The sequence below is a fragment of the Mustela nigripes genome, chromosome 2 (genome assembly GCF_022355385.1).
Source record: "Mustela nigripes isolate SB6536 chromosome 2, MUSNIG.SB6536, whole genome shotgun sequence".
Classification (NCBI taxonomy): Eukaryota; Metazoa; Chordata; class Mammalia; order Carnivora; family Mustelidae; genus Mustela; species Mustela nigripes.
This window is the reverse complement of record NC_081558.1, coordinates 95,728,102-95,744,839: the sequence shown is the minus strand read 5'-3', so window position 1 is coordinate 95,744,839 and position 16,738 is coordinate 95,728,102. Positions and strand designations below refer to the sequence as shown.

The 16,738-nt window shown below is 48.2% G+C and overlaps 1 protein-coding gene across 1 annotated transcript in view; it reads left to right on the top strand.

Annotated features, from left to right (window-relative positions):
• RBP1 (retinol binding protein 1) overlaps positions 1-11,269 on the top strand; it is a 24,302-nt gene extending 13,033 nt beyond the window's left edge. The window contains 2 exon segments of the mRNA XM_059391032.1: positions 9,075-9,176; positions 11,020-11,269. Coding sequence (XP_059247015.1) covers positions 9,075-9,176; positions 11,020-11,073 — 156 coding nt within the window. The 3' untranslated portion in view covers positions 11,074-11,269.
• The last annotated feature ends 5,469 nt before the right edge of the window (positions 11,270-16,738 follow it).

Genomic DNA, 16,738 nt, shown 5'->3' with positions numbered 1-16,738 from the left:
GCCAGGGTGGACTATCATTGATAATAAGCTGACTCCTCACCCCCAGCTCAAGTAGCAGGCCAGCTCTGCCTGCTAACATCCGCATTGCCCATTGCTCCAGGCCTGGCTGGTTGGAGCCACAAAGACGGAAAGTGCAGGAAAAGAGAGGTTGAGTCCTCTCTCCCCAGGAAATTCTGGAGTTAGAGGTAAAGGGTCAGACTCCAGGGGGAAGGTCATGCCGAGAGAATCCAGATGGGCAGAGCTCATTGAGAAGCCTCCCACATGCGGCCCTTGCCTCCCTGCATCTGTCCAGGTTGCTACTTGGGATACCCTCATTCCTCTTTTCCAATTTCTCCTTCTTAACCTAACTCTCATGGTGTTTTCTGGTGTCAGTTCCAGCTTTACTTCCAGCATCAATTACCTCCTCCAGGAAGCCTTCCCTGATGGACCTCTGTCCCTATATCAGAGACTAATGAGATGCCTTCCCCCTTCCACAACTACCATCACCTACTTCTACCCAGCGCTTGCCATTCTACTGGAATTCTCTACTTGTCTTCTTTCATAGTCTGTGTGCTCTTGAGAGTAGGGTCGTCGCCTCACTGCCTCTGTTTCCAGCGCCTGAGACTAGTGTGTAGGTGTCAAATCTACAACTGTCAAGTGTTTACTTGCACAGCACCATGCCAGAGAATCCTGCTCATTCAAGAATCCACTGAGATCAGGTAGCTGCAGAGCACAATAGCCAAGAACATGGACTCTGGAGTCAAATCTCATCTGCCTACTATATGGCTGGGTGATCTGAAAGCCTCAGTCTCCACATCTGTAAAACGGGGCAAGTGTAAGTTCTCCAGCAAGATATGACCCATGTTGCGCTTAATACCCTGCCTAGCACGTAGTGAGTATTCAACCCATGTTGTTAGGGTAATGATGGTGATGGTGACAAGGACAGTGGTGCTCTTCCTTCCACCAGGAAGCTCTCCCTGACCCTCCAGGCTAGGTTGGGTACCCACCACATAGCCCAACATGGAATGCCAGTGCAATCAATGCCAGTTTCCATGCCTGCCTTCCCTCCAGGCTGAGCTGCTCCATGGCATGGCTGGGGTCCAGCCCAGACTTTGGGTCCCTAGATTGGGACACTTGGTACTGGGTCCCTGGATTGACTGAGCACAGTTCCACATGAGCCCTGTGACCCTCCCCAGTCCCATTTCCCTCCTCCCTATCCAGAATATTGGCCTCCTAGCGCCTTGAGCTCTCTGAGGGCTTCTTGTTTTAAAATTGATCCTGGGAACTTCCTGGAATGTTTAAGGAATTTAAAAAATGACATGTCAAGGTCAGTCTGAGCATTTTAGCGTTTCGTTTGTCCTAAGAATTGTTACCATTTGCTGTTAGCTCCTTCGTGACATTAGCGTCGCATTCTCTCATGCCCACAAAGGCCTTGTTGTGGCTTTACTAGTTTGAAGTAGTTGCTTTTAACAGCTTTTCGGTCTCTAATTACTCGTTCACATTTTAAGGCCTTATTAATTTCATTTTAATTTGCTTTTAGAGAGAATTGGCTTCTCCCCCCAGCCCCCGAATGTGCTGATTTTAGATAATGGCCAGCCTCCTAGAGGTGGATCAGGAGACGAGTGGGCCCATCGCTCACCTGGCCTTGCCTTGTGGGCAGCAAGTAGACTTCTCTGCCAGAAAGAACTGGATCCAAGGGAAGGCTCAGCCCATAACCCCTAGGAGATTTAGGCTGGTTGCTTAACGAAGTCTAATACTAAGTCTAATTTTTACCAGAGGTAAAGCTTGAAAGTCAAGTGAAACAGAAGTACCTGGCACTCAGCAGGTTCTCTGTTACCTTCCCTGACCTTCTCATCTGCTCACTTATTTAACACAGGCACCAGAGGCTGAGAACCTTCTTTTTGTCCCAGGAATGCTCAATGGGTGATGCACACTTTAAAATCAACGGGTGAGGCGCACTTTAAACTCAACCAGGAGGAGTGGCCAATTTGCATCTTTTAACAATTCACATCATGTAGAGGAAGTGTCTACTCACTGTCTGGTTTTTCAGTCCCCCACCCCTTCCAGAATTTCAAAAGCACAAGTTTTGGGGTCAGACCTGGGTCAGTCCTGGCTCTGGCTTTTGCACACATGGCAGCCTCCCTTCTGATGTGGCTCTGGAGCCTCAGAGACATTAACATTCAGTCCCAGCCATATCCGGGAGGTGGGTGCATGAACACAGGGCTTGCTGGAGCTGCGTGGGCAAGTTTGGAGGGGTCCATAATTGATCCTCCCCCGGCTCATCAGAATGGGTGTTTGGGGCATGTAGGACCCTTAACAACTGTCACAGATCCCTGGGAGGTAGGTTGAATCCCACTATTTGTAGACTGTGCTGGGTCATTGCCAAGAGATGAATCCATTTAGTGGGAATGGTCTGTCACTCCCAGTACAGGTCATCTGCGCAGGACAAGGGGGCCTCGGGACTCCTGGGACGTGCTTCTTAAGGCTGCCTGGTTTTCTGTGTCACTGGTCCCCATGCAGCAGTGTCAGCTGGGTCTTCTAAGTGGTCGGGGGAGCCGGATAATGGCTTTTGAAGTGACAGTTCCTTGTCAGAGTGATGCAGCTCTGTCTTCATTCATCTGTAGGTGCATGTCTTTTTCTGGGAAAGCTGCTGACAAGGCCAAAGTGTTAGAGGTTATTTGTTTTTAATAGAAAAGTTAGACCGACTTCACTTTACAACCACCACCCTGGGCTCCAGGCTTTTTGCAGACCTGCTGGTCTCTGCAGTGAGGATTACTTAGGAAAGGAACTGAAGGGACACCTGGGTGGCTCAGTCAGTTCAGGGCCTGCCTGTGGATCAGGTCATGATCCCAGGGTCCTGGGATCGAGTCCCGCATTGGGCTCATTGCTCACCTGGGAGCCTGCTTCTCCTTCTGCCTGCAGCTCCCCTTGCTTGTGTACTCTGTCTCTCTCTCTCTGAGACAAATAAATAAAATCTTTTAAAAAAAAAAGAAAAAAAGAAAGAAAGGAAAGGAACTGAAGGTGGCCAGACTCCCCCTTGTCCTTGAAATTATCTGGGCTTCATTTCCAAGGTGGAGTCCGAGAGCCCGTAGTGGGAGTGAAGGCAACACTGCCTATCCTCATCATTGGTACCTTGTCCACCTCAATCCCCACTGGCATCTGCCTTCCGGTGCTACTTGGAAAACGTCAGGAGCATTCTCTGGCCTCAAATTCCCCTGTTAGGCTCTGGTTAAATGGATTAAGCAGTAGCAAGAGGCTGAGCTGGGAAACTGGGTTGAATAACGTCTTAAAGATCCTTTCAGACATGGCATTCACAGGGCAAGCAAATCCTTGTCTCAGATGTCCCTGCTCCTGGTCCAGTGAAGGTGGCTGGCTCTTACTGCAGAAGGAAGTCACAGGATGAGTTCTCAGGTGCTGGGGGTGTTCGTCATCAGGGGTTATCCCAAGAAAACAAGGGACCCTAGTTTCTGACCCAGTCTCCTTCCAACAATCCTTCTTTTCTTATTTCCCTCATCTCTTCTTAGGTCATCCTCCTCCTCCCCAATTCCCACTCCTTGTTTCTTAGGACAAATCTGATCCTCTGGGGGAGTGCCTGGTTTATTCCTACAGGACACAAAGCTTAAAGAGAAAAATCTGTGCCCACCAAAAGTGAACATAGGATAGTCAAGTGGGAGAACTAAATCACCATTTTTGGAGCCATCACTGCTACTAGTGGGAAGTTTCCAAATGGATCTTCTCCTGAAACAAAAACTAATTAGGTCTTAGGAACATGGACGTCACAGTGCTCTGGGGTGCCCAGCTCAGCAGGCAGTCCCTGCAAGGTCTCCTTCTGGGTCTGGGTCCAAGGCTTCTGGAAGGGAAGGAGCTTCTGAAACATTTAGCCATGATGAATAGCCAATCAATCACTTCCTCACAAACCTCCAACTTCCAATAAAAGCCTTTTAGTTATGGTTCAACTTGGACCAGCATATCCCCTCCCTATCTAAACTCTGGATGGCTTGATTACTAGGACTTAGTGCTGCTTATGCCAGCCCTATGCACTTTATGTGCTTTTTCTCTCTTGGTTAGTCTCTTGGTTGCCTAATGCCACATAGCAAAGCACCTCAAACCTAGTAACAGGAAAGGGCAACCATGCATTCCCATGGTTCTCTGTGTTGACTGGCAGTTCTGCATGTAGATAAGGCTCAGCTGGGTGTCTTAATTCTTGAGCAGTAATCAGGCTTCTCCCGTTGGCCTTTTACCCAGTAGAATGGGTTGGCCTTCCTCAAAGTCCAGCAACTTGGTTCCCAAAGGGGAGGGTTCTAAGAGACCAAGCCCCCAGTGTCCCCGTGTTTATAAAGGCGCTGCTTGCATCATGTCCCATTGGCCAAAACAAGCCATGCGGGCAAGGCCAGGGTCAGTGTGGGAGGGGACTTCACAAGGGTGTGAATATGTGATCGACTGGGGCCACCCACGGAACAGTTGGCCACAATACATAATAGCAGTCCCTCTCTCGTAGATGAGGGCACCGAAGCTCATTCCTCATAGCCAGGTCCCAGGTCTGCTGACTCCAAGCAATGTGCTCATTGCTGAGAGTACTGGGTCAACCTGATGCAGCTGGAGAGTATACAGTAAGGGGACAGGTACCAGGAACCCAGCATACATGATGGCTGAACTTCTGGCCCTCTTTAACTTGGGAGGACAGCCTGGCAGTTTTCCTGGTCCGCAGGATGAGTGTCCTCCCTGATGGTCCCACCCAGCAGGTCAGAGCCACGGGGCTGTGTGGGGGCAAGCAGCACTGGCGGGCATTGGAAACACGCTGCAGGCCACAGTCCCAGTTTGTAGCCTCACAGCGTGGCCCCATCTATCCCCCAGCCTTGTTCCTCCCTCTCCTTAAGCCCAGGGAAGCTTTTACAGCACTGGCTTGCTTGTCCTTACTCACTGGGTTTGGAATGCCTTCCCACTTAAATAAAAAGAAAAATAGTAGTTATGTTTCCTGTTAGGACGAGGAGCTCTCCCAAGGACTGCAGCCTCTGGGCTTCCCCTAATCCCAGTGCCAACCATGTTGGGGTGTAAGCACCTGGTACTTCTCTGTCAGCTCTTTCGGACCCATCTCTGGCTCCCAGCACCCACAGCCAACAGTAGCTAGACTGAACCGAAAGGTGTTCTCCTGGGGGCTGCTCAGAGTCTCAGCGTAATCCCTGCATGTATCTATAGGCCCCAGAGTCTCCTGCAGACCTCTCCGGGTGCCCTGCCCTAGGCTGGGAATCATGGGGCACGGAGTCATGCAAGGTTCATGTTCCCACCCAGATTCTTTCCTTGTTAGCTGGGCAACCCTGAGAAAGTTACTGAACATCTCTGAGCTCGGCCTCAGAGATATTCTCATCTCTGTTCTGTCTAACTCACCCAACCAAGGTTAGAGTCAATAGGAACTTGAAGTTGAGAAAGTGCCTCCTTTGGAAACTGCCATAGCATTTGTGTGTTAGGGACCCTTCTCATAAACGGGCCTAATTGTAGGGCTCCAAGAAAGGGTTCTCTATACCCAAAGATCCTTCCACCCACTCCCTATGTCCCTCCATCTCTCAGGATGCCTGAAATTCTGCTATCCGTCACTCTTTTGGTAAGGTATTTTATTTTTTATATCCAAATGGTCCCCATTAAAAGATGCAAAATGATCTGGAAAGGGTAACATGTTAGTTCAGGAGCAAAGCCTGCTTTACTATTAATGAACATCACTTTCAAGCTTCATGCCCTGACATTGGTGTTGGAAGGTAAACAGGCATGAGCTTTCTGGAGATCAAGCTGGCAATACTTACCAAAAGCCTTAAAAATATGCATATTCTTTAATGCAACAATTCTTCCCCTGTAAATTTATTCTAAGGACATGATGTATTCAGGGTTGCCTGATGGCTCAGTCAATTAAACATCCAACTCTGGATTTCGGCTCAGATCATGATCTCAGGGTTGTGGCAATCGATTGAGTACACATGGGGCTCTGTGCTGGGTGTGGATCCTGCTTGGGATTCTCTCTCTCTCTCTCCTTCACCCTCTGCCCCTCTGCCCTAAAATAAAAAAGAACATGATATATTCAAAACTATGTATATATAATGGCACAGAATAATAACCTAAATGTCCAAGAATACAGAATGAGCTAAATAATAGTGTGCCTATACAATGAAACACCAGTGGGCTTAGCCTACTGGTCCTGTGACCAGTGCAATCACACAGGCCACAATACACAGAAGGCCCCCTCCCTTGGTTTAATGCTCTGCTGTCACCATCTTAAAATTCCAAATCATTTTTTAGAAAGGAGCCCCTTGTTTTCATTTTGTGCTGGGCCCCGCAAATTATGTAGCCATTTCCTGAATATTATGTAACAATTAAAATACTGCTTATGCAGAATATTTATTGAAGTGGAAAATTGCTTCTATTAAATGAAGAAACTAGGGTACAACACCATAAATGATGTAATCCTAATTTTTAAAAAATAGAAATATATATGGATTAATAGAACAAAAGACTGGACATAAGTACATCACAATGTTAGGGTAATTATCTCTGAGGAAGCAAGATTACAGGTATTCCTTTTACTGCTGTGCTCTTCTCTGAGCGCTTCTCGCACTTTCCATCACAGAAGGCATGACTACCCTTATAGACTCTAATATATTTGGCAGAGGCAGAAGTGTGTATATTCTAACTGGGAGCCAATAACTCTGTCCCAGCCTCTGATGAAACCTGGAGCCCTTAGTATGCAGAGTAGACTTCTGGATAAACACAAAAAGAAGTTCAGTCGATGGGGAAGCCAAGTATTCTGACGAACTCCTTGAAATTGAGGAATGTCAGAGAGCTCTGCCCCCACGTCCCTCCACAGGCCTGGCATGGACAAGGCATGCAGAGAATGGTCACCTTGTCCTGTGGCTTGACTCATTGGTGGTCTCTGCCCACGAAACACCTCATCTGACATCCACCTCCTCTCTGGCTTGGGGCTGGACATGTGCCCTGAGCCATCTCTAGATCCCAGAAAGGAACGTCCCCATCCCAAGTCCTCCTGGGCTGTGTCTCCCTCAAGAAACAGGCTCCAGGACCAGAAGTCAGATTGATTCCTGCTCTCAGGGGCTCCACCTGGTGCCCTTGTGCCTGTGCTCCATGGCAGGCTCATCCCAACAACAGAGGGAGCTGTCATCAGCAGACCCAGGAGGGAGAGAGGGCTTGGGAGAAGAAGACTGAGGTCATCCTACAGGGAGTGCCCCCACTGACTCCATACTCATTTCCCAGACTACTTCTCTCCTGAATCTTTATTAGGCTGTTGCTAACTGTCCTGGGCTGTCTGAACATGTCTAGGACCACAAGGGCCCTAGAACCTTACCTCTGTAAAGCCAAGACCTCTGAGTTAATGGCCCTTCTCTGGGGCCCTGTGTTCCCACCTGTCATAGGAGGAGGGGGCCCGAGGGCATTAACTTCCTTGAGCACTTTGTGCCCTGCCCAGGTGCTGGGCATGCCAAAGGAAGACAGACAGCAGGAAGAGGGAAGCCACAGGCTCAGCTTGTGCCCACAGGAGACTTCATCGTCTTACTGGAGTGGCAAGGGCTCACTCAGACATACAGGGCTTAAGTGGTCCCTGAGAACTCATGGTCTGGACTGCAACTTTTGTGCAGGTACCAGTGGCATGTCCCATCTTTGCAGCTACCCACTTCCCCTTAAACAGCCTCCCCCTACATGGCGGTTCCACCTTATGAGCCCTGCCTCCCCACTGTGGCAGTTAGGACTCCATTTGGCCTGTTCACTGTGTGGCTCAGGCACCTACGCAGGGCACAAAGTGCTCAGAGATGAGAGGGCTGGAGGGTGGGGAGTGGGGTGGCAGTGAGCACCGGGCAGTAGGAGCTTCCTCCTCGCCGCCAGGAACCCACCTGAGGAGCATTCCCGAGCATGCCTGATGCTGTCCCATCTCTGTGCCTTCATCTTACAGTGATCCACTGAAAACTCCTCTCCCCCCATGCCTCCTTTCTTCGGCTCCAGCTCCATTCTCCTGTCCTTCAAGGCCTTGGCCTCTTGCTTCCTCCTTCCAGAGCTTCCCCTTCTCTGACTCTCATCTGGGATCCCACAGCATCTGGTCTGTAACTCTGGTGACAATCGACACCTCAGAAAGAAGTGTAGTCAAAGTGGGCAGGCAGGAGGGTTTTGGAGCCCCACAGATCTGTGTTCTGACCTGACTCTGTCACTGGCCACCTGGGTGAACTTGGCCAGTCCCTTAACCCACTCTGTAAAATAGAGAAGCTAATCCCTGCTCCAAATGGAGTCATGAGGATTTAGAGACAGCACAGAGAGCTGGAAGGGCTGCCATTTGTACCTACAGGTGGTTATTTATATCTAAGGTCATTCTTCATGAGATGGAAACATCTTTGAGGGCAGGGCTCAAGTCTTATGTGTCCTAAGAACTTGCAAAGGTTGAAACAATAGAAGGAAGGAAGGAAGGAAAGAAGGAAGGAAGCGGGGGCTGGGGGGGGAAGGTCTAGGAAAAGGCAGAGCACTCTGAGAAGTTAACCTCACCTGCAAGATATAGGACGTAGCCCTCTCCCTTCCCACCTGGTGGGAGCTCAGCCCTCTGAAGCCCTTCCTCCCTTCCAAGCCCCAGCCTTAGCTCTGAGATCCCCACCCTAATGTCCTTTTCTCTTCTAATTACCCCTTTAAGTGAAATTTAGGATGGTTTTTGTAAGTTTTAAAACTGATTTGCATACTGTAATAAGAGCACATGGTGGTGGGGTGCCTGGGTGGCTCAGTCATTGGGCATCTGCCTTTGACTTGGGTCATGATATTCAGGTCCTGGAATTGAGCCCTGTGTCCTGGGATTGAGCCCAGCATCAGGCTCCCTGCTTGCTGGGAAGCCTGCTTCTCCCTCTCCCACTCCCCCTGCTTGTGTTCTCTCTCTCACTGTGTCTCTCTGTGTCAAATAAATAAAATCTTAAAAAAAAAAAAAAAAAGAGCACATGATGGACAGAATTCGGCTGCAAATTTTCTTTAATGAAATTGACTTGAGCGCACCCTGGGTTATCAAGGTTGGGGCTGCCCCCCAGGGGCTGCTTGCTCAAAACTGACCACCATATTCTTTTGCTTGGCAGACCACGGTGAGCTGGGATGGGGACAAGCTTGAGTGTGTGCAGAAAGGTGAAAAGGAGGGACGTGGCTGGACCCAGTGGATTGAAGGTGATGAGCTGCACCTGGTAGGTTGCTGGTGTGTGGGGTGGTGTGAGGCAGAGCTGGGCTTGGAAGCTCTGGTCAGTGTTGAGGTCCTGTGGACCTTGGAAGAAGGCCTTATAGCTCGGCCTTGGTTCTGCTCTGAAGCTTCTCTTCCAAGGACCAGGAGAAGACACTTGAATGACTTTAAAAACCAAGGGATGTGTTTTCAAGGTCTAGGCTGACTCAGTTGTCCAGCCAGAGGCAGGAGGGGAAGAGATGTCTCTGCCAAGCAGCAGATGTGGAGCTAAGCTCTTCTGCATTCCATATCTCTTTCTGTTCTCTCAGCAGCCCCATGGGCCAGGTACTATTAGGGTTCCTATTCTGGAGATGGGAACACGGAGACTTACATCCAAGTTACACAGCTAGAAACTGGAAGAACTGAAATTTGCTCCCAAACTCTATGTTCACCATGCCAAGTTGTGACAGGCTAGAACCAAGGAGAATTCTTTAAGCTTCTCTAAGACCTGATCTCAACACTCTAGGTCAGGGGAGGAGAAGCCTTTCTCCAGTTCAGGTGTGGGCTTCCAGCCTGGGAACTCTAGTCAAAGCCACTTCTCCATCCGCTGTCTGGGAGAAGCATGCACAACTCAAGAGTAAGGGTCTTAGCCCCTGGAGGGCTAAAATAACACATATCCTCTGAAAGGAGACCTCCATCACTCCTGCACCTTTGGAACTTTTCAATTACCTTCCAAGTTAAACAAAAACAAAACAAAAATAAAAAACAACCTGGTCTGGGTGACTTGGGTTCAACCTCACTGGGTACCTTTGAATAAGTGCCTTCCTTCCTTGAGCCTCATCTTCAAAATGCCATCCTGCCACATGGGGGTTCTGCAAAGGCCAGAGTCCCTAAGAGCCCTGGGATGCGTGAGTGCTGGGAGGAGGCATGAGGGCATGGCTTTCAGAAGCAGTTTAGGCTAATGCGGAGAGCCTGGGCTCTGCAGTGCCTGACCTTGAGCCCGTCTTCTCCCGGGGCCTCTGTTTCCTCAACAGCAGAGGCATGAGGGAAGCCGATGTGATCTCTACTGGCTCTTCCGGCTCAGTGGTTCTGTGGCTTAATGCCCAAAGTTGCAAAATGAGGGCCTCAGGCCTCTTTTATGTGACCATCAGTGAGCTTCAAACTTCTTCAGGCAAGTTTAAAAATTACAAGATGTCACATAAATATTCAGATTTCCAGCCTCCTTCAAACAAAACAAAACACTTGCAAGATGTGGTGACACCATGCTGTCATTCCTCCTGGCATCTCCATGGGGACTGCCCTGTAGACAGAGCATGGATTTTCTGGGTTGCATGTAGTACCACCTGGGAGCTTTTAATAATAGTGCTCCACCCACTGAGACACTGATACAACTGGTCTAGCCTGGGACCCAGGCATCATTCAGGCTTCCCGGGTACTCCAACATATGCCTGAAGCTGGAGTCTCCGTGCTAATTTCCAGCCTTGGCCTGTGACAACCTACTGAGTCTTCTTGGGGTCAAGCCATGTGTCCGGGCTTGATTTCTCCCAGGCCTGGGCAAAGACTCTGTCCTGCTCAGGCCTGAGGTTCTTAAAGCCTTTCAGCCCCTTGAGCAGAGTAAGAGGAGGGGAGTCATCAGAAGGTCCTGTTGGCCAGTTTTCAGCTACCTTTTTCCCAGCCAGCTCTGCCTACGGGGCATAGCAGAGCCCCATCTCCACAGATCCGGTTCACTTTCCAAGGAATTGGTTAGTTCACGCCAACTCTTGAGGAAAAATAACAGACACTGAGTGTTTTCCAAGTTCCTGCCCCTGCACGCACTGAGCCCCAAGTGTGACCTTGCTCCGGCCAGTGGCAAATGTCTGCTTTTGTTTCAGGAGATGAGAGTGCAGGGAGTGGTCTGCAAGCAAGTATTCAAGAAGGTGCACTGAAGCCTGCGGAGACCTGTGGATCTGGAGGAATGAGCGGCGTGGACCCTTGGGCCAGGATCCCCTTCTTTGCTCAGCATGGGGCTGAAATGTCCAGCCACCCGCAGGCACCTGTTAGCAGAGGCACTCTCTCGGCTTTGTCTCTTTTTTCTTTTCCTTATAACAAAGCCATCCCAATAAAAGTGATTTCTCCTCCAGACATCTGTTTTGAAGAATCTTCCAAACCCCCTTGTGCTCACTTTTTCCCTGGGGCTTCTGAAGCCAGCTTCTCCCGATGCCACCCCTGGGCAGAGGGAGAAATTCATCCACACACCTGCTGATTTAGTCCTGACAGTGCACCTGTAAGATCTTTCCCCAAGGGCATGGGCTCACGGTCAGGATGTGTGACTTCACATTCAGCTTTTCACATATTAAGCACCTACCATGTTACACGACCATTCAGGGCCAAAATATGGTGACTGCCACAGAAGCAAGAGAAGACGCTCTCCCCGCCACTTCCCCCTGGGCACTTAAAGCCTGGTTAAGGAGATCTGACCAATGGAGATCTCCAGCTCCAGATTGTACACATAGGAGATGGTCTAAAAATTTTTTGTGAATGAGATGGAACTGGATAGAATTGCAAGCCAAAGCTAGAATGAGGTGAACCTCAATCAAAGGCAACTACCAGTTGGATTTCATTTTAGAGGCATCATGAGCCTAAACTTTACCGCCCCCAAAACATTCCCAACTCATCTATGGGCTGCTGTAAAGCCTTCCTTTAACTGTTACAGATGAAACATAACTTGCAGATCCCTCTAGAGGGAAAGCCGCCTCGTGTTCACACTAAAGTGTAAATGACAGCTAGTGTACTTTTGCATAAAGGAACTTAGGGAAACTAAAGGGTGAGTGAGGAGATGAGAGACCAGGATAGGAAAAAGCACTGGGAAACAGAAGACTTACATCCAGGACCCTTTCAACATCAGTTCTGCTTAGGGTGTGCCCTGCCCCTTGGAAAGAGTACTGGGGTAGGAGTCTCAGGAGTGGAGTTTGAACTCCAGCCCCACCACTCACAGGGCAACACCACAGGTCTCTGAATCTCATTGCTCACATCAGAAAACCACACTAATGGGGACGCCTGGGTGGCTCAGTTGGTTAAGCAGCTGCCTTCGGCTCAGGTCATGATCCCAGCGTCCTGGGATCAAGTCCCACATCAGGCTCCTTGCTTGGCAGGGAGCCTGCTTCTCCCTCTGCCTCTGCCTGCCACTCTGTCTGCCTGTGCTTGCTCTCGCTTCTCTCTCTATGACAAATAAATAAATAAAATCTTTAAAAAAAAAAAAAAAGAAAACCACACTAATGATCTAGCTCCCCTCCCACCGAGGTGGGCTGTGAAGCTTGGTAACTCGTATACAACTTAGAGACTGCCAGGCACTAGACCAGCGGCTCTCAGACCTGGCTGAAGGTTACAGACCTGCAGGGCTTACAGAACTTCCTATACCCAGGCCACTCCTCACAACCAGTTACAGCAGAGCGTCTCTAGGTAGGACCCAGGCACCCGCATTTTACAAAGCTCTTTTACAAAGCTCATTTTACAAATCTTTTTTTTAAAAAGATTTATTTATTTGTCAGAGAGAGCACACAAGCAGGGGGAGCAGCAGGCAGAGCAGGCAGAGGGAGAAGCAGGCTCTCCGCAGAGCAAGGAGCCTGATGCAGGACTTGATCCCAGGACTCAGGGATCATGACCTGAGCCAAAGGCAGTGGCCCAACCAACTGAGCCACCGAGGCGCCCCTCCCCATGTGATTCTAATATGCCACTTGAGTTGAGAATCACTGCCCGAGACCACTGTTTCTAACCTGGAGGCAACTGGCAATGTCTGGAGGCATTTGACTTAATAGCTTGGGTGGGGGTTGCTATTTACATCTACACACCTCAGGAGCTAGGCAAAACATCCTACAATGCACAGGATGGCCCCACACCAAAGAATTATCTAGCACAATATGTCAACGGAGTTGAGAAACCCTGCCTTAGACACATGTAAGAAATGTTTAATTTTTTTTTTTGTTATCCAGGTCCTGTCCCTGGCCTAGATCAAAGAAATGAAAACCCAGAATAGCCTAAGATTTTAGAGACCTTTTCACCTTTGCCCCGGTTATGGCCCTGAAAATAGAGCAAAGGTAAAGAGCCTTATACAGTCTGTTCACTCATTCATCACACTGGTGTCTAATGAAGTCCTATTCTGTGCCAACAACTGTGCTGGAGTCATACCTGCTGGGCATCCAGGAGTTCCCATCCTGGCCCATCCCAGAGATTAAGACCCCCATCAGATCACCCCCAGTAAGTGAATACCTGGCCCAACAGTTAGGGTCTGGTGGGCACTCTAAGTGTGGCGCCATTAGTGTGAGTGCGCCTGTAAGGTAGGAATCATGGGCCCACCCCCACCTTGGGAATCTTTGGTCCCAGCAGGAGACTTAGCCACACTCTGATTGAAGAGCTTGACCACGGGATCTATTTTAACAGGTAGCAGGAGCCAGAGGAGTTGTTGTGGTCGTTGTTGTTTTTAAATTAACATATAATGTATTATTTGCCCCAGGGGTACAGGTCAGTGAATCATCAGTCCTACACAATTCACAGCACTCACCATAGCACAGAAGGTAAATCTATACAATAGAATACTATGCAGCCGTCAGAAAATGAAATCTTCTCATTTGCAACCACGTGGATGGAACTAGAGAGTATTATGCTGAGTGAAATAAGTCAATCTGAGAAGGACAATTATCATACGATTTCTCCTATATGATGAGTTTGAGAGGCAGAGCAGGGGGTTGTGGGGGGGAGGGAGGCCTCTCTCCTTTTTTGAGGGTGCAAGCCCAAGTGCAGTTTCTCTCTCTCTCTCTCTCTCTCTCTCTCACACACACACACACACACACACACACACCACAGTTACTGATTGGGATCCCCGAGTCTGCGATGTACAGACACGTCACCTGTCATCCCAGGACTGGCAGGAGGATGAACTTCAGACCCTAACCCCACAAGGCCCCTGAACTGTCATTCTTTGGACAGCCTCCAAAACCCTCCCACAAGAAAATCCTGACAAGGTGAACCCTAGGACCTCTCTGGAAGCCCTAATTTATAACCTCTGTCTCCATTAATTAGGACAGCACTATTGTTCTTTTCAGGTGCAAATTAAACAGCTCAACAGTGCCCTACAATTAAACTCCACTTAATTCCCCTGAATGTCCCTTATCCAGGCCAACACTGACAGGAGCCATCCCCCACCTCACCCCCCACCTGCAAGTCTGAGTCTTTCCTAATCTCAGTTCCCACGGGCTTCACCAATGCAGTCCCAGCTGGGCATCCCACCCTGAGCTGGCGGCCTGCAGGACTGAGTCAGTGTAGGTGGTGGGGACCTGCTAATCACCCATGTCACAGGAAGAGCTTTCTTCTCAACAGGAGTGGGGACAAGGAAAGGGATGAATATGCCTTTGGGAAAAGGAGTTGATTCACTCTAAGAGGGACACTTACCTATGATGACATCCGCCATTCTCTCTCCAATAATCAAACCCTACCAATCCTTCAGAGACAAAGTTTGGGGCCCTCCTCTCCTTCCAAAGTCCAAAAAATCCCCCTCCTTGGAGTGCTGAGCCTCTTTTTAAAAAATAAAAAATTAATTAATTAATTTGACAGACAGAGATCACACGCAGGCAGAGGCAGGCAGAGAGAGAGGGGGAAGCAAGCTCCCTGCTAAGGAGAGAGCCCAATGTGGGGCTCAATCCCAGGACCCTAAGATCACGACCTGAGCCAAAGGCAGAGGCTTAACCCACTGAGCCACCCAGGTGTGCCTGAGTGCTGAGCCTCTTAAAGGTGATCCTGGCCATTTCTTCTTAAGATGCCTCCAAAAAAAAAGACCAGTTCTCAATGAACAAAAGTTGTGGTTTATTTTAAATGGCTGGAGGTAACAAATAGGCTAGTACACAAAAATACAGTATAATTTTGCAGTGTTAGTTCCAGGATTAGTATTTATGAAATTCCTGAATTCATAGTGTAGCTGAGATAGGCTCGTCCAATCATGGTGCATAGTCTTAAAGGTAAAAAATGAATTCTATTCTGTCCCATTACTGTCTCTCTGTGACTTTCATTTGGTAATAGCATCAGAAGTTGAAAATCCTTTCATGAATGTGATGTCTAGGCCCAATGAGTCCCTTCCCCCAATACCACATATCCCAGTGGAGGTCCTATTTGAGCTCCTTACACTTAGCTCTCTCTCTTACCATTGTCTTAGACATCCCAGTGCACATTTGTCACACTTGTGGTTGTCTGCCATCTTGTGAACAAGTCTCCCCTATTTGATTAAGGAATTTCTTCATGGGGAATTCCATCTCTCCAAGGTATTCACAGAAAGAAGAAATAGCTTTCCCAGCCTACCTGGAGCATGCAGGCTCCAGGTGTGAGACCAAGATTCCCAAGTAAAGAGATCTGGAAAGAGAACTAGGTGAGGAAGTTGGATAATGTGAATTCAGTTTTTTGAAATGGTGGCAGTGGAGGAATTGGCTTGGGTTGACATCAGGGACAGACTTCTGGTTCCCAGTGTCCAGTGCCATAGGCACTATATATAATGGCAGTGGACACGAAATAGAGAAGCAATGAGATCTCTGTGCTTCTTACACAAACCACCTGTCAAGTGGATTCACCAAAAAAATCAACACAGAATCTGGTCAAGTCTCTGGTTCTAACCACATATTTACAGGAAATGCAGGGGCAGAGGGATATATTAAAGGATTTTTGAAGGATGCAATTAGCAAAACCTAGACTGTAAGAAACAACAGGATAAATAACCTTGTTTCTTCAACAAAAATTTCAAGGAACAAAGATGATACAGAGAGGGAACCTATAACCTATATTAGAACCTATAATCTATATTAGACTTAAAAAGACTCAGAGGGGCGCCTGGGTGGCTCAGTCAGTTATGTGTCTACTCTTGATTTCAGCTCAGGTCACAATCTCAGGGTCATGAGAGAGAGCCCTGAGTTGGTCTCTGTGATCAGCAGGAAGTCTGCTTGCAATTCTGTCTCTCCCTCTCCTTCTGCCCCTCCCTCAACTCATGCATGTGCTCTCTCTCTCTCACTCTCTCTCAAATAAATAAATAAATAAATATTTTTAAAAAAATATGTTAAAAAAAAAATTTTTTTTTTTAAGTAAGAGACTCCGGAGACATTTCAACTAATTATACTCTATGGCCTTCATTTGAATCCTAATTCAGATAAATAAACCGTAAAAACAAAATAAACAAAAAAGTATATGAGATAATTAGGGAAATGTGTATACTAACAACATTTGATTATACTGCCAGAAATACTATTAAACTTTCGAGTGTGAGGGTGTCTGAGTGGCTCCATTGGTTAAGCGTCTGCTTAGGCACAAGTCATGATCCGGGGGTCCTAGGATCAAGTTCCACCTGGGCTCCCTGCTTCTCCCTCTGCCTTGACCCTGTCCCCTGCTCGTGCTCACTCTCTCTCTTTCTCAAATAAAATCTTTTAAAAAAAATAAACTTTCAGATGTGATAATGACATTATGGTCACATATCTTAAGAGTTCTTATCTTTTAAAGATACACAGTGAAATATTTATGGATAAAAGGGCATGATATCTGGGTTTCATTTTAAGATAATTGGAGAGGGGAGAAGTAGTAGGA